This window comes from Cetorhinus maximus, chromosome 16 (assembly GCF_964194155.1).
Source record: "Cetorhinus maximus chromosome 16, sCetMax3.hap1.1, whole genome shotgun sequence".
Taxonomy (NCBI): domain Eukaryota; kingdom Metazoa; phylum Chordata; class Chondrichthyes; order Lamniformes; family Cetorhinidae; genus Cetorhinus; species Cetorhinus maximus.
The window spans coordinates 56490941-56515580 of record NC_135894.1 but is presented as its reverse complement, the minus strand read 5'-3'; the positions used below and the strand labels follow the sequence as shown (position 1 = coordinate 56515580).

General features: G+C 41.3%; 1 protein-coding gene across 3 annotated transcripts in view; it reads right to left on the bottom strand.

Moving 5' to 3' along the window:
* The window catches only part of il1rapl1b (interleukin 1 receptor accessory protein-like 1b), a 1487064-nt gene that overhangs the window by 11865 nt on the left and 1450559 nt on the right, over nt 1–24640 (bottom strand). For 2 of the 3 annotated variants that reach the window (XM_078559845.1, XM_078559846.1), the window contains exons 9-11: nt 9124–9267; nt 5665–5835; nt 4056–4124 (exon numbers count right to left, since the gene is read on the bottom strand). In XM_078559845.1, coding sequence (XP_078415971.1) covers nt 4056–4124; nt 5665–5835; nt 9124–9267 — 384 coding nt within the window. The remainder of the gene's footprint in view (nt 1–4055; nt 4125–5664; nt 5836–9123; nt 9268–24640) is intronic. The other variant, XM_078559847.1, reaches the window with a different exon arrangement.

The window sequence follows — 24640 nt, the reverse complement described above, 5'->3', positions numbered from 1 at the left end:
ATTTATGTTTCCTATGGCTCAGTCCTGTAACTTTTGGCAGCTCGTATAGCTCTGCTCCATAAGATCCTGGTGCCTTATTTTCCACCATCTGATGACAACTTTGCTTCACCTATGTCTGTTCTTCAGTGCTGAACTAGACCTTTCTGCAATTCCTGTTCATCCAGAACCTGCCATCGCTACCCATTGGACTCACAGTGCAGTTTCAGTGACCCTCAATACCTCTCAGCCCTTTGATATGTATAATTTGCCTTGAGGATTCTTGTGCTGAATCTCTCTGTTGTTTATTCTCAACACTACTTTGGGTTCTTCATCAGAGCAATTTGATCCTCAGCACTAACGTACCCAACCCTAGGCTTCTTTTTCTATATTCTTCCTGTGTTTGGCCACACCTCAGAATCCAGCATTGGTTTCTTTGGTTCCTCTGACACCACCTTGTATGGTGGTAACCGGTATCAAGGTCCAAGGTAAGCAATAGCTCTGATTTGAGTCCCAGAATTGGCAGTTGTGCTATCTCAAAAACAGATTACAAAGGCATGTCCTGTTAAAGCAACTATTAGAAAATGGGGGCAGTTACTGGGGTGAGCCTTAAGGGCTCTTTTCTTATCCTTGACTTTTCCCTTGCTCCTATGGTATTTTAAGGAACAGACTTGGTGAGGTTGAACTCTTGGAACTGAGCTTCACTAGATGAGACCCCAATCTCAGATGGGGCTATAACACTGTATCTGGGGTTGCAGATTAACCAACCTGATTTTCAATGCAACTGGAAATCAGGCAGTTTCTGTAACAAACAGCTGATCTGCTACAACAGTTTTAAAACTGGAGGGCATAATGAAAATCTACACCCCACCACCAACCACCACCTCACAAAGTTCAAATTCTCAGGTTCACACTCTTCTCCAGCAAGGGTTTGTTCTGGATATGAAGCTTTGCCAAATTTGCCCTCAACTTTGTAATCTGCTAGACTGCATTAGATGAGCAAGAAATGATTTGAGTTCAGCATTACTTATGTTATCATAAAATTTAAAGTCCTGTGACTCCAAACAAATACTAATACATTTTTAGGTACTAAGGGAATTAAGGGAAAGGGGGATAGTGCAGGAAAGTGGAATTGAAGTAGAAGATCAGTCATGATCTTATTGAATGGTGGAGCTAGGCTGACTCCAATTCCTATTTCTTATGTTCTTATGTAAATAAGGTGTCTCAAAAGTTTGAAGTGCAAAATAATGACCCTTGTGGTATGGGACAAAATCATACAAGTGCTTAAAATGTTTCTGTGAAATGCTTTCTAATTTTAATTTAATTTAATTTTAAAAAGAAGTGTTAACTTGTTTATTTTAAAATGGATTAATACCTCTTAAAATTATGGAGTAATGAATTTTACGCAAACATGTGAAACATTCATCTGCGACTATCCCACAGCATACTTACATATGGCTTGGCGTTTATATAGAAATCTTTTTAAAAACCGTCGCATCAGTTTGAGAAAATTAGTAATCTTCAGTTTATTTTTTAAAAAAAACAACTTCACAATTGCAAAGCGCCTACGAAATAGGGCTCTTGAGATAGCACCATATTACAAGTCACACCTGTCCAACAAACAACAAAATTGCAGGATTCCACCAGGTCATCACGAGTTTTGTGAGCTTAGCATATTGAACCATACAGCAGGCAGTCTAATGGTAGGAATGCTCTAGTTGCAGGGACCTCCGAGGAGGCACTACAATGAGTATTACAAATTTCATTTTCCAGGAGTTGTGTGAAAAGATGATTTAAAAAATATATATGTCTGAGCCTAAATTTACATATTCATGGCCTTATGCTCCGTGATTTTTTTCATTCATTGGGCTGAATTTTACATGGCCCAGAAGGAAAAAAAACAGTAAAAAATGGAAAATAAGAACACTGGTCCAAACTGGTCTTATATACTTTAAACTGGAACACCGGCAAAAACTGGGTATAAGAGTACTGGTTTGAACTGTTTTTTCCCTTCTGAGAAGGCGTCCTACTCATGCATCCTCCTCAGCTCTTGCAGTCCCAGCAGCTCCAGAACTCAATAGTGGGTGCACACAATCCCACGAAGATCGAAGATGGACACTGGACCCAGGTAAGTTCCAGACTTTATAGGCAGGGAGAGATTTGGGCATCCTAGGGAGGGAGGTGTGGGGGTTGGGTTTTGGAGGTTAGGCAGGGAGGACGTACCCCTTTGCTTCTCACCTTTTCACCAGATTTGTTTAAAAATTGGCCTTCTCACTCTTGCTCACCTCCCACTGCCCTGCATATTATGACAGTGGAGGCAGATTGAATGCCTTAAGTTGGCTATAATTGGCCACTTAAGGGCCTCAATAGACTAAGGGTGGATGTGCTAGTAGGTGCCTTACCCACTGCCTGTATTATGGAGATCAGGTTGAGGGTGGGCTAGTCACCTGACATATTTTATGTGCTATCCCCTGCCGAAAACATGCCCGGTGGGGGTCTGTAAAATCCAGCTCATCAATTGTAGGAACCATTTACAATTACAACAACAGCTGAACAGCTTTTATGTATAGTTACGTGTATTTAATGTGGAAAATGTCCCAAAACATTTTAGAAAGGATAAATGGTGTAAGAATTAAGAGAGATGACTGAAAGCATAGTTTTGAAGAGGCTTTTAAAGGTGGGGAGTGAAAGTCATAAAAAGTAAGCGATGAGATAGATGAAGGCTTGATTACTGGTGGTTGAGAAATGGCAAAATATGTAGGACACCATAAAATGACATTGGGTGAGAGGAGTTTGGAGAGCTTAGCTTGGGATAAGGACATAGAGGAACTTATAAATGAGGATGAGGATTTTGACCTTGGTGCATTGGGGAAAAGGGACAGTGGTAATAGGTAAGTGGGCCTTAGTATGGTACAGGATGTGGATACCGGAGGAACATGGAACTTAGATGCAGTAGTAAGCCATTCAGCCCTTTGAGCCTTCTCCACCATTCAATAAGATCATGGGTGATCTGATTGTGGTCTCAACTCCTCTTTCCTGTCTGCCCCCATAACCCTTGACTCCCTTGTCTATCAAAAATCTATCTAGCTCAGCCTTGGCTAAATTCAATGATCCAGTTGCCATTGCTTTCTGGGGATGAGAATTCCACACACTAATGACCATCTGAAAGTAAAAAGTTCTCATATCTGTCTTAAAAAGCTTCAGATGAGTTGGGGTTTATGTGGGGTGGAGCTCAATGGATGGACATTGAGAAGTTCAACCTGGAATCACAGAAGTATAGGTAAGGATTCAGTGAAAGTGAGAGTGAGGTAAGAATGGGGATGAGAGATGTTACAGAGATAAACTTAAGCAGCCTTGGTGACAGAAAATAACATTGTGCAAGTACATGATTGTATATTCTTTTCTAATAGGTAAGTGAATCCAAAGTCCAATTGTCTTGAATCTTCAGCCATTTTCTGATTCATAAAAATTCATTTTACAGCAATTTGAAATATGATTAAGGATTTTCTTCTTATATCAATCAACTCATCCAGCAAATATGTAATGGTTTCTTAGCAATGACTGATACAGTCTGACTATCTGATTATCTTGGCCCATTGTTGTCAGTCTGACCAATGTATTAATGATCCAAAATACAACCTTGCTAAGATATTCTTGGGAATATCTGAAAGCTGGCAGTAGCCCATTTAATTAGTTGCTGAAAAAAGACATGCTGCTGAAGCTTTTCATCTTGCACTCATCAGGACAGATGCAAGAGTTCGAAATTTCAAAGGAAACAATAATTTATATTGCATAAGAACAGGGTGCTGATTGGTTGGAAAGTGGACTCTGATTGCTTGAGCCTTTGCCTTGAGGATGCATCAGGGAGTAGTTCATGATGATGACGAAAATCTTCAACAGCATGTCTCTTTTTTCAGCAATACTCAAGTTCTGGACTACCAAGTCACTATTTATTTAATCAGTTTTCCAGTAGAGTTAAAATAATATGAATCAGAAAATCTAGTATATAGTTAATGCGAAGGGTGATTTTGATAGATTTTGACAGATAGGCTTTACTTATGGTTAGTTTTGGTACTTACTGTTCTCCCATCCGATTATAGTGGGGCACGAAGAGTGTTGTGTACCACGGGATTGCGACTCAGCCCATACTATAAGTGGAGGGGAGAATGGTAAGTATAAACATTAGAACATACATAATAAGTCAACAGGTACTGTGAAATAATAAATTTGTGAACACACGTTTAAATAGAAACGTACTGCAGCATCATATTGATTAGTGCATTATTTTAAAGAGTGTTTATGGAAGTGCATCTACAACAGCAATACTATAAAGCTCTATATACAAAGCAAAAATGCTCATATTCCCTAACACAATGGGAGGCACCACCTGATTAACAATGGAATGATTTTTAGTGCCTAAAGGTAGCAAGCTGCATTTGAATATCTTATATTCTGCAATTGTCCAATTCTCATGCGTCTGCTGATGAAAGGTATACACAGCATTTGGTTCTGATAGATTTCAAGGGCTGGGACTAGCCACAGCTGTTATTCTGTGATTCTGGCTAGGGTCTGTGTAAATGAGCTCTGAATTTAAAAGTATGTAACTTGAAGAGTAGATAGCCTTTGCATGTTAAAATTTTGAGTGTATTGTTTTTAAAAGATTGAACTACATTCACTTGTAACCAGCAGGATGGGAAGGATTGGCTACAGAGTTCAGTACCATTATTTACAATAGGTGTGCTGACCTGCAGCATGGAAGGGATAGTAAGCCTTTTATACAGATGTGAAGATATGAAGGGAATCCTTTCACCAGCATTCAACAAAAGATTAGTTTTAGCTCAAAAGTAGCATGAGATTAGTCATGGAATTTCATAGTCAGTTTGATTTTTATGCAATTAGTGTAATTTTATTAACTCAAGAGTTAAATGCGTATAGTATTTGAAAGAACTTGTATTGATAGAGCACCTTTCACAACCTCAGGATGTCCCAAAGCATTTTACAGCCAATTAAGCATTTCTTGAAGTGTAGTTACTGTTGTGAGTAGGACACACAGCAGCCAATTTGCACACAAGGGTTCACAAACAGCAAAGTGATAATAAGAACATAGGAAATAGGAGCAGGAGTAGGCCATTCGGCCCCTTGAGCCTGCTCCACCATGCAACTAGGTCATGGCTGATCTTGTACCTCAATGCCATTTTTTTGCATTACTCTCATATCCCTGGGTACCTTTAATATCTAGAAATCTATTGATCTTTGTCTTGAATATGCTTAATGACTGAGCCTCCACAGCCCTCTGGGGTACAGAATTCCAAAGATTCACCAGCCTCAGATATTGGTTGAGGGATTACCATTGGTTGGGGCACCGAGGAGAATTCCTCTGCTCTCCATGTAATCTTTATGCCCACTCGCCACTGACAGGGCAGACGACTTCTCAGTTTAGCATCCCATCTGCAATCCATCACCTCTGACAGTGCAGCATTCCCTCACTACTGTGCTGGGAATGTTGGCCTAGATTCTGTGCTCAGGTCTCTGGTATTGAGGGCACTACCCACTGAGCTACAGTTAACGTTTGAAACAGTTGCTCCTCTTGCTCACCAAAAGAAATATGTGTATCTTTGCACAACTTTATTTAATTCAAACCAGCAGAACTGGATGAAGAAAAGAAAAGGCAGGAAAAGATGAACTTACTTCCAGTTGGAATCAAGTCCCTATCAGGGTTGAACAGTTTGTACCCATAATGTTTCTCTAGCACATCTGGTAAGATCTCCTGAGCAAAACGTTCTTCCTCTGTGGTTTCTTGGCCCCACTGATCAGGGTCAACTTTGGTGTATGACAGATATGCATCATAATCTTTGTTCTCTGAAAAATAATTCACATTTTTTTTTACCTGAATGGACTTTAATACTTTCCATTATCATTGTGTTACTTCCTTTTCATGACTGAGAAACATCATTAATTAGAATCAATTGATCACTAAATTCAACAACCCTGGAACTAATTCTTCTAAAACAGAAATCACAAACTGTTATTTTTGTGAAAGATACAGTGAAAAAGATCAATGCACTGAGTTGATAAATGTTAGCGTATTTGAAACAGAACATAACATCATTCACTTCACAGAAAACATTATTTTTAGGATCACTTTAATCGCTCAACCTTTTAGCCTTTGACTTGAAAGTATTTGCAAGAGTACAAAGTTACTTTCGTGGAGTCTACTATGGGGTAGATTATAACTTTGTGCAAATATGTAAAGTGGATGTTAGCGAGTTAAATCAACAAAAATAACAAGAAGTAAAACAGGCTGTCGTCTGGCTATTACCCACATTACGTGTTTGCACCTCAATATGTCTTCAATACAAAAGCAAGTCAAAATTCAAAATCCTTACTGAATTCACAAGTTACTCTATCTACTAACTGAAAACTCAATGATATCATGATATCACCTTGATATCACCTGTTCTGCATTGAAATGCTATTGATTCCATTTGAAATAGTTAAATTGCATTATGCTTAAAGATGACTGTCACTAAACTTTAACAGGATTGAATTATTGTGTGCCAAATGGAACATTGTTTTGATTGTTACTTGAAATAGGAGCTACAGCTGTCAGCAAATTAATTAGTTATAAATAATCTTTATAATCTTGAATACATAGATTGTTTCATATTGCTCTATGGGGATGAATTAAAGTACCTTGATCAATTTATTTTAATTGATATGCCTAATGAAGAACATATTAAGATTTGCAACAAATGAATTAAACTAATGCAGAAAAAGATAAGGCTGAAGCATTTGCTACAATCTTCAGCCAGAAATGCCTAGTGGATGATCCATCTTGGCCTCTTCCGGAGGTCCCCAGCATCACAGATGCCAGTCTTCAGCAAATTCAATTCACTACATGGGATATCAAGAAACGGCTGAAGGCTCTGGATAGTGCAAAGGCTATGGGTCCTGACAATGTTCCCGCAATAGTACTAAAGACTTGAGCTAGAATTTTACCCTCGGGTGTGGGCGCGCTCCTGACACGCACGAACGTAATATAACGGTGACACTGGGCGTGTGTCCTGACATCATCGCACACTCGTGCGATACTTCGGTCGATGGGCGCGCTACAGAGTCAGCTGCATGCCTGCCGATAATTGAAAGGCCTATTAAGGCCATTAATGAGCTCATTATGTTGAAATTTACACTGTTTGTCCAACCTAATGGTTGGCAGGCAGGCAAAAAGGCCAAGCAGCCTTTACATTTTTTAGGAAACTTCATCCATGAGCTGGATGAGGTTTCCTAAAGCTAATACAAATTAAATAAAAACATTATTTCAAAATTAAAAGCATGTCCCATATCATGTGACACAATCACGTGAGGGGACATGTTTCATTAAGTTTTTAATGTCTTTATTTATTTTTTAAAAAAGGATTTTAATCTCCCTGAGGCACGGAGCTGCCTCAGGGAGATTGAAGCATTCTTTCGCGCACATGCGTGAACTGCGCGCCAGGCCCGCTCTCCCTCATTCCCCCACCAGCACATGTAGCGTTCAGTGCTGCTGTTCGCGATCCACACAGGGCGGGCCTTAATTGGCCTGATTGCGGGTAGCAGTCGGCTCCCCAGCCACCCCCCGCCTGCTCCCGGCTGACGAGGGAAAAATTCGGGCCTTGTGCTCCAGAACTTGCCGTACCCCTAGCCAAGCTGTTTCAGTACAGCTACAACACTGGCATCTACCCGGCTATGTGGAAAATTGCTCAGGTATGTCCTGTACACAAAAAGCAGAACAAATCCAACCCGGCCAATTACCACTCCATCAGTCTACTCTCAATCATCAGTAAAGTAATGGAAGGGGTCATCAACACTGCTATCAAGCAGCACTTGCTTAGCAATAACCTGCTCACTGACGGCCAGTTTGGGTTCCACCCGGGCCATTCAGCTCCTGACCTCATTACAGCCTTGGTTCAAACATGGACAAAAGAGCTGAACTCCCAAGGTGAGGTGAGAGTGACTGCCCTTGAGATCAAGGCTGCATTTGACTGAGTGTGGCATCAAGGAGCCCTAGCAAAACTGGAGTCAATGGGAATCAGGGGGAAAACTCTCCACTGGTTGGACTCATACCTAGCACAAAGGAAGATGGTTGTGGTTATTGGAGGTCAGTCAGCACTGCAGGAGTTCCTCAGGTTAGTGTCCTAGGCCCAACTATCAATGACCTTCCTTCCAGCATAAGGTCAGAACTGATGATTGCACAATGTTCAGCACCATTTGCAACTCCTCAGATACTGAAGCAGTCCATGTCCAAATGCAGCAGAACCTGGACAATATCCAGGCTTGGGCTGACAAGTGGCAAGTAACATTCACGCCACACAAGTGCCAGGCAATGACCATCTCCAACAAGAGAGAATCCAACCATCGCCCCTTGATGTTCAATGACATTACCATCACTGAATCCCCCACTATCAACATCCTGGGGGTTACCATTGACCAGAAACTGAACTGGACTAGCCACATAAATGCTGTAGTTACAAGAGCAGGTCAGAGGCATTTTATGCACCAGTTCAAAAGGTATCAAGTCAAAATTGTCTTCATGTTAGCAAAAGGATGAGTTTGTGCCACTTAGTTTAGTATATTCCTCCCTAGTGCTGTTCAACATTACAACTTATCTAGTATTTTAATAACTGCAATATTACAGAAAACACATTAGTGGTAAAAGAAATTTAATACTGATTGTAGTTATTGATGACAAAAAACATTTGCATTGTTTAATGATTTGTTAAGTTTTGGTGTTATTTGGATCAAATCAAAAACAAAAGCAAGACTAAAGCAAAGCAGCAGAATCAAATCCTTTTTGCTATTTTCATGACAATCTTAACCTAAAACACATTGGGATGATTTTATACATACACCCAAAGTGGAAGTAAAGTTGATGGTGTCTCCATTCCATCTGCCCAAAAACTTCTGTGAAAGTCTCCGACATTTATAGGTTCAGGTGTCATTATATTATAAATATGAAATTATTTATTTGCTGCTATTACAACACTTAACATAGAAACAGACAGGAAATTTATAGAAGGAGATGATTCATTCCATCGTGTAGGTGTCAAGACTTGCTGTCATAAGAATCCAGACAATCGAGTGACATGGTTCTTACAAATCAGTCCTTACCTCCATCTAGTTCATCTGCTCCAAAATGATTGCGATAAAATAGCATGATATCTATCTTATAACATTTGTACACAGTCACCAGACAGACCAGCAGCAAAAGGATAGCCCCCAATCCACCCGCAAGTTCCACAGTGTACATCAGCTCTGGAATGAAAGAAAAGAAGGCCAGCTGGGTGAGAAATGCAGAAAACCAGGAAGTATCTTCAAATGAATTATGCAATTGATGTGTAAACTTCATCCTCTTATGTGTGGTTGAACATTGTATTCTGATCTTTGTAGACTTAAGTCAAAATTTGGAGGTTTCCAGTGGAAATTTACTTTACCAAAGTTGCATTTAACTTCGAATCAAATTCTCATCAAAGCTACTTTCCTCTTTTAGAATATTGGATACCTGTACTGAGTAACAAAGCCATATGACATCTTGCACAATCTTCCCCGTGCTTTCTCCTCTTAAAATTTATCCCAAACTCTCAGTTCCTCCGAATCTGACCTCTTGTGCATCACCTTTTTTTAATCCCACCATTTGCAGCCGTCCCTTCAGTTGCCTCGGCCCAGTCCTGTGCAATTCTTTCTCTGAACCCTTCTAATTCTCCACCTCTTTCTCTTGTAAGATCTTCTTAATTTATAAAAGGCTAGCAGGGCTTTGGGAGGTGTGTCTCCCAGTCACTGTGGCCTCCTGCAATTTGTTTGATCAAATTTGGGAATTAGAAAGGAATTTTCCCATTTTCCCCCCGAATATGTTTTTTTTTAAGAACGTTTTTCTTACTTCTCCCAGGAGATTGTACAGTTGCTTGAATGGAGGTTGGAAATTATCAGATGCAGCAGAAGATAGTGCATGTATCCACTGACAATGCAGATGTCTGCAGTGAGTGTACTGGATGGAACTTAGGGTACTTGAAGGAGAGCAGCACCTAGCAGTAATCACCCTCAGGAGTAAAATAATGAAGAGCTGATGTTCCAGACTGTACAGCTGCCACAATGCTGCTTCCAGAAGCTCATTTCTAAAACATGTCTTCACTGATCACTGCCACCAGTGTTACATAGGTACTGTAATGAGGAAATTTATACTGTATAAAACGATGCTCTAGTCGGCCTAAAGGGATTACTTCCTCGATATCAAAAAGGATAATGCCATGAGCTCCTACAACAGATTGGTGAGTGTTTGATGCTATCAATTTCAAGCACACACTTAGCAATGGTTATACAAACAATAATAATAATCCTTCCATTGTAATAAATTTTAGCTGGTTTCACTGTTTGCACCATGGATGGAATCAGTTACAATTTTTACAGAAGGCTGTAATATATTTTTATGATGTTATACCTGCAGGCTTTTTAGCATATACTTTGTAGTATGGTAGTGATTTCACTGAATCTTCACTCGTTTTAATTTTTTTTAGATATCCAAGGACCCTGCACTATCCGGAGCTCAGAGGACAGATGGGGATCTTGCTTATTCATCTCCACCAAAATTTTATATGGAAGAGGGATCGCGTTCCCCCCCTATTTTCCTGACTGAGAGTATAAAAAAATGACTGCAGTGTTATAGCGCCTTTCATGACATCAGGACATTCAAAAACACTTCACCTTCAATAAAATACTTTTGAAGTGCAGTTAGAGTTCTAATGCTGGAAATGCAGCCACCAATTTGCACACAGCAAAGTCCCACAAAAAAGCAGTATGATATTGGCCAGTTGATCTGCTTTTTAAGTGATCTTGGTTGAGGGATAAATATTGGTTAGGACACAGGGGGAGAATTCCTTGCTATAATGCAAAATAGTGCTAAGGGATCTTTTACACCTACCTGAAAGGGGAGATGGGCCTGGGTTTATTTAATTTCTCATCTAACAGATGGCACCATTGATAATGTAGTACACCTTTATTATTGTATTGGAGTGTCAGTCAAGGTTTTTATGCTCAAATCTCTGGAGTAGTACTTGAACCCACAATCTTCTGACTCAGAGGCAAGTGTACTACCAATAAACTACAGGTGACATAACTTTTGTCACCTTATCTGCTGTCTTTATGTGCTCCTGAAGCATGAGGAACTGCTTGGCCAAGCATACCTTCAAACACTGAGTTAAATATGATGTGGTTTGAATTATTTTCTCCGTTTCTATTTTAAATAAAAAATAGAAAAATGCCTTAGCAAGGGAATGTTCAGAGCTTCTGTTTCCCAGACCTCTGTTTATGCTGGTTTGTTATCAGTCATTAGAGTGCACCAGGATAGATCTCCCTTCAATCTTCCCTCCGGCCTGTGGAGGAATACCAATTCTCCACATACTTTAGCTGAGATCAGAAACTCATACTGAGGAGAACTACAAAATCTACACCCTCCTCCTATTGCATGGCATAGAACAATTTATGCTAATCTAACATCATGTGCCATTAGATGGTTTAGTATGGTTTCACACACACAGATGGATTAACATTCAAAAGAACTAATTCCAATGCGAGTCTAACATAATTGCAGAATGTCTCAATTAGACTCTCACTGAACCTAATGCATTTCCATTCCCAATTAAACCACCTTTAAAGTCCAATTAGATTGCACCATTAAGCATGGACTATTCTGCGTTGAATCTCCAAGATCACTAACTAACTGGAGTCATTTTATTTTACACACTTATAACTCTAAAATAATGTATGGTAAATAATGAAACAAATTAAACTATTTGTAAAGAATGCATGAGAATTCAGTCTTTGCATCTTCTAGTATACATCAGAAATATTTATACCGTATAGGGTATACAATATTATGTTATTGAACCATTTTAAAAATAATTTTAGTAAAATTATTATGTATGAATACAAATGAAAAAGTGTTCAGTTACATTGTATCTGTTATATCAAACAGTTACTCAAACATTAACGAATATTGTATTTTCATTCTTCTCCCAACATACACTTACCCAAATCAATCAGCCCTGGGAAACTTAAACCACGTACCTTCACTCATTGTATTTGCAGGTAAAATATAATCTCATTGCTCAGCAGAATGCTAGCTCTGAAGTTATAAGCCCTGTAAATTGTGTTAAACACTAAAAATGTTTCTAATGGCTTGTATAGAAATACTACTGGATGTTTACTGCAAAACCCTAAATAGATGTCTGAACAATTCGACAAAAGATAATTTGAAAAAAATCTAGAAATGTCTTTTCTTTCATGCTTTCTGTGATTTCTTTCATGCAAATAAATTCTCTGTATGTCTAAATCTGTATCATGATTTTGGCTTAAACATTTTCTATGTGGTGCCTGGATCAGTGATTGTGGCCACTTCGTTGTTGCCACATTGCTGAAATATTCATTTTCACAGCATAGTCTAAACCCTAGCACCCCAATCACACTTGTTTTTGAGTACAGTGGCGGAGAGGAGGAGTAGGGATTTAGGCAGTAAGCAGGCTCAGGACAGGGAAACATTACAGCCTTAATTTGAATGGGATGATTGATTGAACTTAAAGGGAGTTCATGTGAGGTACCTGGCAAAATAGTGGAAGTACTTATGCAGAGCTATGCTTTAAGGGATTAAATAGGTTGGCGAAAGTTCAGGAAAGGTAGTAGTCTGTGGGAGGAGCAAATTTTATGGGGCAAATGAACCTTATTTGTTTATGTTCTTGTGCTTTCAGTTTTTTAAATAGTTAAGGGAATAAGCCAAAAAGTAATAAAGTGTGAGAAAAACAGACTTTGTAAACATCTTTAAGTCTAAGGATTTTTTTTAGATCTTAGCGGGATCATTGAATTCAAAAGAAATCCAGTGTTTGAAAAGCATTCTTCAAAATTGCCCTCACAAATTCCCTTTAACTTAACTAGATAACATTGTTTTCTACAACCTGTAAAGGGAATCTAGTCATTCTAAAAAAAGCTTGCAAGCATCCTAACAACTTCATTCGTGATAGGGAAGATAACATAAATTAACATATTACAACAATTTAAACTTATTGTACCAAGAAAGAGTGCTGATGCTTCCAGTTCATCAACTTTACAGAGTAGCAGACATTCTTGCAGCTCCAATATGAGAGTTCCGTTTTTAATCTGGCTAGCTGTGAGGTCTCTCATCAAAGGAGGAGGCAATGCCCATTTTCAAATTAATATTTTCAACCAACTAAAAATTCATTTGGTGAAGTACACTGAGAATGTAATTTTGCTATCAGGAATGGAAAAAAAAGTAAATTACAATGTACATGCAATAATGATCCTTTAACAAATCCCAAGCAGATAATGAGCCATCTAGCTGGCATAAATGTTGGGAAAATTAGTAAATTCAGCTGCAAAGTCCATAATTTATACGGGAAACGAATTAATAGAGAAAAGACCAATTTACAGGCCAGGCCTAGGACGCAAGATAGTGAGGTATATGAGCAAGATTCAGAGCCCTACAATACAGAACACATAACGAACATGCAGTGATATACAATATACAATTAACTTATAGTTACCAACCCTTGGTATGAACTAGGGCCGGAACCTTCCATTCTGGAGTCTAAGTTCACTGGTGGGCTGGGGTGTGGGAGTAATTTCCATTGCAGGGTTGGGGGGGGTGGGGTGCGAGATGGTGGACCACACGTGATCTTGCGCTGTTTAGAGTATTAAAAATGCATCTGCAAGGAGCTTGCTAATTTTCGTGGACAGGACAGGAAATTGCTGTACGCTCCATTATCCCATGGGGTCAAAAGTCCAGGCGTCATATTTAAAGGGCATCCAGGCAGCCTGTACTATCCCTTCCACCCTTCCCCGCTAACCCTTCCTCTCTTTCTTGGTCCCTCACGCAATTTGCACTGCTACCACCTGTTCTGAAGCATAGGCTGTCATTTACAGACCCTCCCCAAAGAGGACAATGCAGGGGCAACTCACCGTTAATATGGAACAAGTCTACCTCGCCAAATGCCTGCCACTTATATGCAGTCGTAAAAGTGAACATTCTAATTTCTCATTGGCGGGGAACTTAATTTGGAGGGAGAACTTAATTCCGGTGAGCTGGCCTTTTAATAAGCATGAATGACATTCTATAACAAGCAAAAGGGCTTCCCGACATTGTTATTCAGAGAGCTCAGCTTGCCTTTAGAGTCCTGAGAACTTAATTGCTGAAGCTCATTCCGCTAGTGGAAACTGACTTTTGGTTTCACGACAAATTAAGTTGCCCTGTTCGCCAAGCTTCCCACTGCTGGTGGGACCGGAAGATGCCACCCTAGGTCTCTGGTGGCCACCAAAGGGTTGCTCCAGTCTTCAAATGAAGGAATTTTGAGCCATACTATTTTTGATCTTACTATTTTTTAACTTTTCGCTAATGTTTATTGATCAATTTTTGGAGAGCTAAGAATTCTCAAACCAGTAGTGCGTGTCTGTTTCTTTAAGGAAATCAATGGGCAGAGGAAAAAATGGCCAATGAGTCCAAATTCAGGTGGTTTGCGATTATTTAGGATCTTCCTCCAGTGGCAAATGTATTTAAAATGCTGAAATGTATAGGCCTGTGCCTTCCTAGCAGCAGCAACCATCATTGGATTGCTTCTACTTTTCTGTGCCACAGTGAAGCTCCGCGCTTCTCATTGGATCTTTTGATCCCGGCTTCTTCATAAATGCAGAGCAGTCTTCCATTGAACTGCTTCCTTGTATTGCTGGATCATCAGCGGGAAGACAAGCCATGCCCCATTTTTAGGGTACTGGTTTCTGTATTCTGATAGGTGTTCACTAACAGGCTGAAAAACTTTGGGACATTTAAACAGTTTTTCAGTGTGTCAGTGAAGAGTGTATGAGTGAATGGGTGAATAAATGGGTGAATGTGTAGGTGTGTGCATGGGTAGGGTTGCTGAGGTGTGGGTAGGGTGGGTGAGGTGAGTGGGTAGGGTGGCAGCTGAGTAGGATGTAAGCTGGGTTGGGTGGTAGGTGGGTAGGGTGGCAGGTGAATGAGGTGGTAGACTGGCAGTTAGTGAGGTGAGTAGGTGGGTTCAGGGGGTGACCGAGTCAGGTCAGGAGGGGCTGTCAGGTTGGGGGCTAGTCAGATTTGGTTGGAGGGGAGTTGGGGGTCAGTGGCGTGTCAGGAGAGAGTCAGGTTGTGGGGGCTAGTCAGGTCAGATTGTGGGGGTCATCGGAGGTCGGGGAGGGGAGGGGGGACGTTGGGGAGGGGAGTTGGGGGAGGTCGAGGAGGGAGTTGGGGGTCAGTTGTATAGTTACCCAGGAGTTCGGCTAGGATTTTTCTGTCTAACATTTCCTGAGTCCAGGTAAGTAAATTGGAACTGTTTAAAGTCTCTGACTCTAGCTCAGAGTTGGAGACTTTTTTGGAGGGTCAGGGGGAGCAGGGGAATTGCTCTTCGAAAGTTCAAACTTTTGTGCAATTCTCAATGCATCGAGATTTCTGTGCGGTCCCGATGCGCATCTTGGGGCATATGTCTGACCCCCAACCATCTAGAGACTGGAAGATCTGGGCTGTTCAATTTAATCTGATGAATTACTGAAAAAATAAACAATCATCCATATTCAGCTGGATTTAAACAATGACCTTTTGTGGTGAAAGATCACTGGATCAGCACATATTATAAGAATGTAAAAAAATTCAAATTGCTTCTTTCAGGAAAAAGTGTTCTGAAACTATGGGAGCACAGAGCTCTGACGACGCCCTTGGGGGACCTGCATCAGGAATTCAATGACTATTGCTTAAAAACAATCATTAACAGAAAGACCTGCTGCTAACTGATAATGTTACAGTGTTTATTGGCTATGAATGGCCCTCAAGATAGAAACAGTAGGACAAGTGCCCTACAATTCAAAGCAAATGATGTGCCGCATTCTGCCAGCTGATAACTTCAGTGAAATCTCAGCAAGCAGCTGGACAATACATGATTTACGAGGGAAGGAACCGGAGTTCTGCATTCAAATTTTTGAAACGCACTCTTCCCTGGGAGTGCAAAATTGCAAGACTTACCCAAAAAGGCCCTTCACATAACACATAAGTCAGGATTTTAAAAAAATAGTGAATTATTTGCAGAATACGGTTGACTCCAAAATGTTCATCAAGCACTGCAGTTACCAAGAGCAGAAATTGCATGGAAACACTGGAGGCGGAGCACAACAGTAATTACGATCAAACTAGCGGTGGTTATCAGTACTGTGGGGAGTAATTTGCATGTGCTATCCTGGCCTTTTCTTTTTAACTGTTCAAATAAAGCATGACAGAAGTCTGGAAATAACTGTGCGATGATCATATGAACAATTAACATAAGCTCACTGCTTCCATTAAAATAACAGAAGCGTTTGATGTGAATAAGTTGAATGATTGATGATATTGCAACTGGCAGGTTGAAACTGTTCATGGGTTTTATGTATTTGTACAAATATTTTTACACGTGTTGATGACATTGTCCCTTTAAGATTCCTGAAGAACCCTATAGACAATTAATTTTTCTCTATTCCATGTTATAAATAACATTTCTTTGTAGAGTTTAGGCAAATTACTTTTATTGGCAGTGAAAAGTAACATTGCTTATCATGTAAAATAATGGCAGTGACATTCAATGGGCCAAACCACATCCTGAAATGTAATAATGTACGATGATCTTGAGCTGCTGATCGCTACCCATGTGTGAAAGGAGCAGATACAATCTGCAGAAATTGTTTATGGACTCCAAAAACTCTATCTTGATTACTTATCACTGAGAAGTGACAAGGCTTCCCATCATTCTGCAACATATCATTCATCAAACAAACACTGTGTTCAGAAGGACAAATTATCACCATCTGTCAATGCCATGATCTTGAGTTTAAGCAGAAAATGTCCCTCTTGTTACAAAACTAAACAAAAATGAAGAAGTTCCATACATTTAAATGATGGATTGGAGTCATCCCCAAACAGCTCAATGCCTCAAGAAATGTTACCCACAATATAAATGCAGCCACATACCAACAGGCGAACAACAGCCATGTCCTCAGTGGCACCTCTTATCCTATTATAAGGAAGCATATAATTGATCAGTGCCTTCTATTGTCCTCCAGCCTGGCTAAGCAACAGTTGCTTAAGAGGAAGCATATTATTAGATCACTGGTAATAGCAATCATGCCACAATCAGCCACGCAGAGATGGGAACAGTAAATGAAGTACATGAATGCTTGTCTGCATGTAATATTTGTAATCATTTTATATGAAGAAATGATCTGCTCACTTGCCAGAACACAGCTTAGGATATAGGGGGCATTGATTCAGAAGTGTTGGTAGCTATCTTCAGTCACATCATAATTTGAAGCTTTTAAAACTACACGGAAATAATTTCTGGTTTGTCAAGGACACTACTTTTTGAAATGTGTTCTGAGAGGTAGTAAAATGCACTGCATAGTTATTGTCATTACATGTGACCTTCCAGCCATGAAGTACAGCACATTTATTAGCAAATGAATACCAGGACTGCAGTTCATATACAGTAAAATAAATCTGTTTTAAAATTTGAATAAGGCATAAAAGTAATTTATCCTCTAATATATAAATAATCTGATGCACTAAGATGCAAAGTACACTATATAAAACACTGAAGCAGGGAAGGTATAATATTTCTAACTCAAATATTAAATGGTACATTAGATTAAGAGAATATAACGTTTAATATTGTTAGCCTCACCGTTATTTCTACAGTAGAATCTGGCCCATAGTGTTCCCACCATTGTAAGTGAAATTAACAATTTTTCTCCACTGTAATATTTGTGGGACTTTACTGCTCCCTCATTCTTTGGATTTTCTATCAGCTGGCCTTTCTATAAAATGGAATTGTGAAGGACACAGCTGGCTACCACAAATCAAATAACTGTCCTTGGTACTTAGTGCAAGAAACCGTTGACATATCCAAGCACCTGAACCTTCCTCTCAGCAATCTAACGGCTTCCTCGATGTAATTTCTGGTTCTAAAATATACTTCATTGCAGCACTGAACTGTGGCAGAGGTGCCCTATGAAGCCAAGTGATGAACCATTGGAGGAGCAGATACTCTTTGTCAGCCAGCAGCCAATTTAGCACTTGCTCTCAATAACAAAATAGGGCAGACATGCTAGACTGCTGGAGCATAAAAGTATCATGACAGCTCCTAACATAATGTGCATCACCATGCAGGAATCTGTCTCTCTAATCACCTATTAACTGCAAATTCAAAGAATGAAAACCTTTTCAGTTGATGTAATTTGGGGAACACATTGCCACAAATGCAATCAATAGACTGAAAATCCCTGGAGAATCCTGTGACTTTGCAAAAGTTGATAACCCTTTCATTCATCTGTTTAGGATTACTGTCAAACTGAGCTGCCTTGGCAAGGTATTTGTAACTTGCTTGATGGAATTATGCACATTGAATTAATTGATCTGGCAGAAGTCTCCAGTGGTTGCTTGAAATGAGTTGCAGGACACAAGTTCATGTCGTTGTGACCTTCTCCAGCATTATGAGAGTAGTCTGTGCCATTGACAAGCCTTAAAATCTGGTTGCAGCAGTGAACAGTGCTCTTCCGAAGCTTTGTGCCTGAATCAGTCTCCTCAAACATAACTCATGAGAAAGACTCAGGAATAACTGCCTGGGCCAACCTGTCCTGCTGATTGGCTTCCTGAACTGCCTCCTGCTGATCCTTCTGTTTTCCTTCTTGTGCAATGGGATTCACATAGGGAGCCCCCATTTTTCAAGATCAGTAATATATGTCCTAATTTGTCCTCAGAACAACACTCTGCACAAGGGGTAAGGCAGGGAAATTGTAGCCAAAGGGTTTACAGTTGAACAAAAACTAACCTTTATTAATGCTGCAGTGAACAATTCCTTTTCAACATAGCTGCAGGACATTGAATAATGTCCACTCAGTGATTAAAGAATTTACCAATTTTAACATAATACATACTTTTCCAAGACTGAACAATTGCTATTCCTACACCTACAGAAAATAGGTAATTGTATTTTGACAAATATAACAAAAACTTCTATTTATTTAGCGGTTTTAATGTAATAAATGTTCCAATGTGCAGCACAAGCGTTAGCAAACTAAAATATTACACCAAGTTGCATAAGGAGACATTAGGTCAGATGACTTAAAAGTTGGTCTAAGAGGTAGGTTTTAAGAAGTGTCTTAAAGGAGGAAAGAGAGATAGTGAGGTGGGTAGATTTAGGAAGGAATTTACAGAGTTTAGGGCCATGGCAGCTAAGGCACAGCCACCAATGGTGTAGCGATTAAAATCAGGAATGTTTAAGAGGCCAGAATTGGTGGAGCACAGAGATCTCGGTGTGCTCTAAGGCTGGAAGAGATTACAGAGACAGGGGAGGGTGCAGCCATGGAAGGATTTGAAAAGAAGGATAAGAATTTTAAAACTGAGGCATGGCTTAACCAGGAACCACTATAAGTCTACAAGCGCAGGGTTAATAGGGGAGTAGAACTTGGTGAAAGTTAGGACACAGGCAACAGAGTTTTGTAACAAAGGCATGGATGAGGGTTTCAGCAGCAGGTGAGCTAATGCTAGGGCAGAGTCAGGAGTTATTGCAGAGGTGGAAATAGCAGTCTTAGTGCTATTGCGGACATGTGATCGGAAACTCATCTTAGAGTCAAATATAAAATCCTTGCGAACAGCCTGGTACATCCTCAGACAGCTTCCAGGAGGAGGGCTGGAGTCAGTGTTAGGGTACATAGTACGTGGATGGGACCAAAGACAATGACTTCTACCTTCCCAATATTTAGTTAAAGGAAATTTCTGCTCTTCCAGTACTGGATGTCAGACAAACTGTCTGATAAGTTAGCGGCAGTGGAGGGATCAAGAGCACTAGAAGTGAAGTAGATCAGGCTATCATTAGCATAAATGTGGAAGCTGATACTATAGCCTGAATTTTAGTACAATTAGAGAAGGCGAAAATGCCAACAGAGGGCCAAATCTGGAAGTCCGCCCCTGAACCTGGCCTCTGACATTTTCGTGGGAGGGGGCGGAAAGGGGGCAAGTTATAAATCTCACATCCATGGTTCATGGAGGCGGCTGCCCACATAAATCAGCAGCTGCCTTCGCTCATATGTGATTTTGGTTAGGTTCACATCTGAAACCCGAAATGTACAGGTTAGACTGGGTAGGAGCAGGTCGAACTTTGTGGATTTGTTTAGATAGCTAGGGTGCCTTTTTGGAGAGGTAAGATTACCTCTGGATATGGTCCCAATACACCTTTGGGAGAGGTCAGGTGCCCTTTAGGAGAGATAAAGAAACTCTTTGGGACAAGATAGGTAGCCTTTGGGGTTAAAAGTAAGCATAATTTTATGCACTTTTTGCACACACTCATTGGAACTGTCAAGCTGTCAAAGAACTGTCAAACTGTCACAGAACTATCAAAGCTGTCAAAGAGCGGTCAAGCTGGCAAAGAACTGTCAAAGCTGGCAAAGAACAAAAAATCTATCAAAATTCATTGGAGCTGCCAAAGCTGTCAATAGTTCTAACTCTGCTAAGCTTTTTTTAAGGAATTGTAGAGCTTAAAAAAAAAAATCAGTGCTTGATAATTCACTCTGTCTGTTGAAATAAGCCTGAGGGCTACCCTTACAGGATTTGTGCTGCATGACTGATTTTACAACCTAACATTGTCACATTGGGATTCTTGGTAAGTGAGCAATTTGATTGACAGCGCCAAGTGCTTATAGAATAGAAAAGTTTGTTTTCATAAGAGATTAGTTGAAGGAATTATAATGTTTGATTTTTTGTTAATCCATGAGAGTACTTTTTAAAAAATACCAACATCACCAATAAACATATTATTTTATATCAGCATGGTTCCTGAGGTTTGCCCTCAGTGGATATTAGGTGAGTTAGTATGGAGGGGGTAAGGGCAAAAGGTGTGGGTTGAAGGCATGGGTCGGCATTAAGTTGGCATAAGGACTAAAAGGGCCATGGGGGTAAATTGGGGCATGGGTCGGCATTGAGTTGGCACAGGGACTAAAAGGTCCATGGATATAAAGGGGGGCATGGGTTGGTATATGTGGTATGAGAGGCCAGAGGGGCATTGGGAGCCTGAAAGGCTATTGGGGGTGGGTAGAGCGGCATAGGGGGGCATAGCAGGTATGAAGGGCCATAGGTTTGGGTGGAGGGCATGAAGTGGCAAGGGTTGAGGTGGATGGGACATGGGGAGTGTATATAGGTGGTGAGGACAGGAGGGTTGTTGTTTGTTCTGTTCATTTTTTAATAACTTCATCAAAGCACTGGTACACAGAGGCAGACCTTGCACCCAGCCCACCTCTGCACCCGGCAGCCTCAGCACTCATTTCAGGGGCAGTGCATCCAACTTCTAATCCAGCCAACACCACACCACCCCCCTCCTTCCCCATCCAATCCACACTTGGAATGAAAATCCAACCCTGCTGGTTTGCTGTGACAGCAATTTAACTACTCCCCTCACCCTTCTCCTGTAGCCCTGCAAATTTATTATCTTACAATACTTCTATTGAGTTCCCTTTTGAAAGCCACAAACTCCACCATTCTCTGCATTCGAGATTCTAACCACTCTCTGTGTAAAAAGGTTCCCCCTCATGTTGCCTATGGTTCTTTTAAATTGTTGTCCTCTGGTTTTTGGGAAAAATTTCTCTCTATCTCCTCTGTCTAGAACCCTCATGATTTTGTATACCTCAATCAAATCTCCTCTCAATCTTCTCCTCTAAGGAGGACGAACCCAGCTTCTCCAATCTATCCTCCATAACTGAAGTTCCTCATCCCTAAAACCATCCTCATAAATTTTTCTTCACCCTCTCTAAAGGCTTCACATCCTTCCGAAACTGCAGTTCTCAGGATTGGACACAATGGGAGGACTTTTCCGTGCCCGTTGGCATCCGGCGTGTTTGGCAGGGTGAGCAGATAATATGGCGAGAAGACCAGAAATCGGTTTCATGACCAGTTTGCAACCGTTAGCTCTGCTTGTCAATCGTCGTTGGACGTCGGGAATCTCATTATAACATATCTGCATATCATTATAAGCCCAGCTCGCCGGAATCATCCCCCCCACACTGGCTCACCTGAGCACACTGATGTGTTTCACAACTGTACACAAGTGACATGCACCTGGCGAGCTGAACTTCATTCGGGACTTTGAGGTTTGATTGCTTACCTTGCTTCAGGCAGCACTCATGGTCATCAGCACCAGGCTTCGCAGAGAGCATCACATCACTTTTAGGGGGGGCTCATGGGCCGGTCTCTACCTATCAGACCAGCTGTAAGGTGGGGGAGGGGGTGGCTTTTCAATGGCTGCAGGGCTAGGACTTGCTTGGTGAAGGGGGAGAAGTGGCCTCAGGAAAGGAAAGAGACTGCAGGGCGAGGGCTGTACTGGGGAAGGGGGGTATCCCAGGGTGTGTGTGGAGGCACAAGTTGATCTGTGCAATTGGCCTCAAGGTGGTGAGGGCTGAGGAGACAGTCTCCAGAGGAGTTGAGGCCAGATGGAGATGTGTGGGTGTGCTTGAGACAGTGAGTGCTGATCCATTGAGCTGCCAGTGAGTGAGATGCTAGTGTATGTGTGATGGCCTTGTGAGTTTAGAGTCATGAGAGTCATGCCTTACCCTGGCAGCAATGGATGGCTAACCTCTTCTGTGCAGCATTGGCACTGACCACTGCCATCGCTTACCAAGCCAGAGTGGTAACGTTGCTGCCGCTCCTGAGGCCAGAGCAGGGTGTAGAGGACATCATGGAGGGCCTCCACGGCATCAAAAAGGCGTTCGAGCGACACATCATTTAACCGGGGTGGAGGCTGCAGCCTTCTTGCCTTTCGGGGCCATGTCTTCTCTGCAGCAGTCCTGGGCTGGATGCACTGAGAGGTGTGCATGCAGCTGCACTTTAAATGTGGTGCCCGGCATGATGAGGTGGCGAGGTGATGGTGTGGCGGGCAAATGAGAGTCTGCCTACCATCGAAATGCCGTGTTTCCTGTGAATGCATGATTAATTAGGCAGGATTGGGACAATACAGCCAATGCGGCCGAAGGGTAAAACGTCGTTTTTCCTGCCCACTTTTGCACTTAATGCAAATCTGGGATGATTCCGCCCAATAGCCCAGTTGAAGTTGAACCAATGTTTTATAAAGGTTCAGCACAACCCCCTTCCTTTTTTGCTCAATTGGCTGAATTACACAAGGTGCTGTATGGCGGAAGGGCAACCTTGGGGCAGTAAGACCTGGATGAGGGGCCTTCTGATGGGCCAGGGGGCCAGTTAAGGAGAGACCCCATCAGCCCACGCTGGGAGATTTGTTGGTCTGGGTGCTTGGTGTGGCCACTCACCGCTGGTATAATTGTGGTGGGGGTAGGGATGGGTAGGTAGATGGCAAGGAGGGTAGGTAGATGGCAAGGAGGGTAGGTAGATGGCAAGGAGGGTGCCTGCTGGGTTTATCAAGCCACCCCACCTTCAAATCCTTGTGCAGGGGAGTGTAAAATCCAGTTCTATGTGTCTATTTATAAATCCCCTTTTTAACCACTTTCTCCACCTGCCCTGTCACCTTCAACAATTTATGCATATACACCCTCAGGTGTCTCTGTTACTGCACCCCCTGTAGAATTGTACACTTTTGTTTATATTGCCTCTCATTCTTTCAACCAAATTATGTCACTTTACATAACACTGCATTATATTTCATTTGCCACATGTCCACCCATTCCATATCTCCTTGAAGTCTACCACTATCCTCCTCACAGCTCACAATACTTCCAAGTTTTGAGCCATCTGAAAATTTTGAAATTGTGCCCTGTACACCCAAGTCCAAGTCAATGTTTGTCAAGAAAAATAGCAATTCTAGTACTGACCTCAGGGAACCCTACTCTTACTATCCTCTAGTCTGAAAAACAAACATTCACCATTACTCTCGGTTTCCAACTTTGTATCCATGCTGCCACCATCCCTCCTATTCCAAATAGATGAGAAATTGGAAGGGGCCATGGATAGACAGTGTGTTGACACCAGATGTAATGGTGCGGGAATGGGAAGGGAATGCAGGTGATTCTATGGCTGTAAATGGATTGGTAAGAATGGAACCAGGTGAGTTCAGCCCCACCTAGCTAGATGAAAATGTGTTGGAGGAGGATGCTGTGATCAACCATGTCAAAGGCTACAGGCAGGTCGAGAAAGATGGGAAGTGAGTTTACCTTAGTTACAGTCACAATGCATGTCATTTGTGACTTTGACAATGTTTTGGTGCTACAGTGGGAGCAGAGGCCTGATTGGAGGGTTTCAAATGTGAAGTTCCAAGAAGCATGGGCGCAGATTTATGAGGTGACAATATGTTCAAGGACTTTCAAGGGGAAAGGGAGGTAGTTTGCAAGGACAGAGGGGTCAAGAGTTGTTTTTTAAAGAGAGGGTTGATGACAACAATTGGAAGGACTGTCTCAGTGCCTGAGACAAGATGACCGTTAATATTATTAGCTGAAATAGGAGCCAGAAAGGAATTTGTGCCATTGACTGCTTAGTCAGAATAGGATCCAGACATCAAGAAGTGGGTCTCACCGACAAGATGAGCTCGGAGAGGGTATAAGGTATAAGTGGAGATTGGAGTGAAGCTGGAGAAATATGATTTCAGGG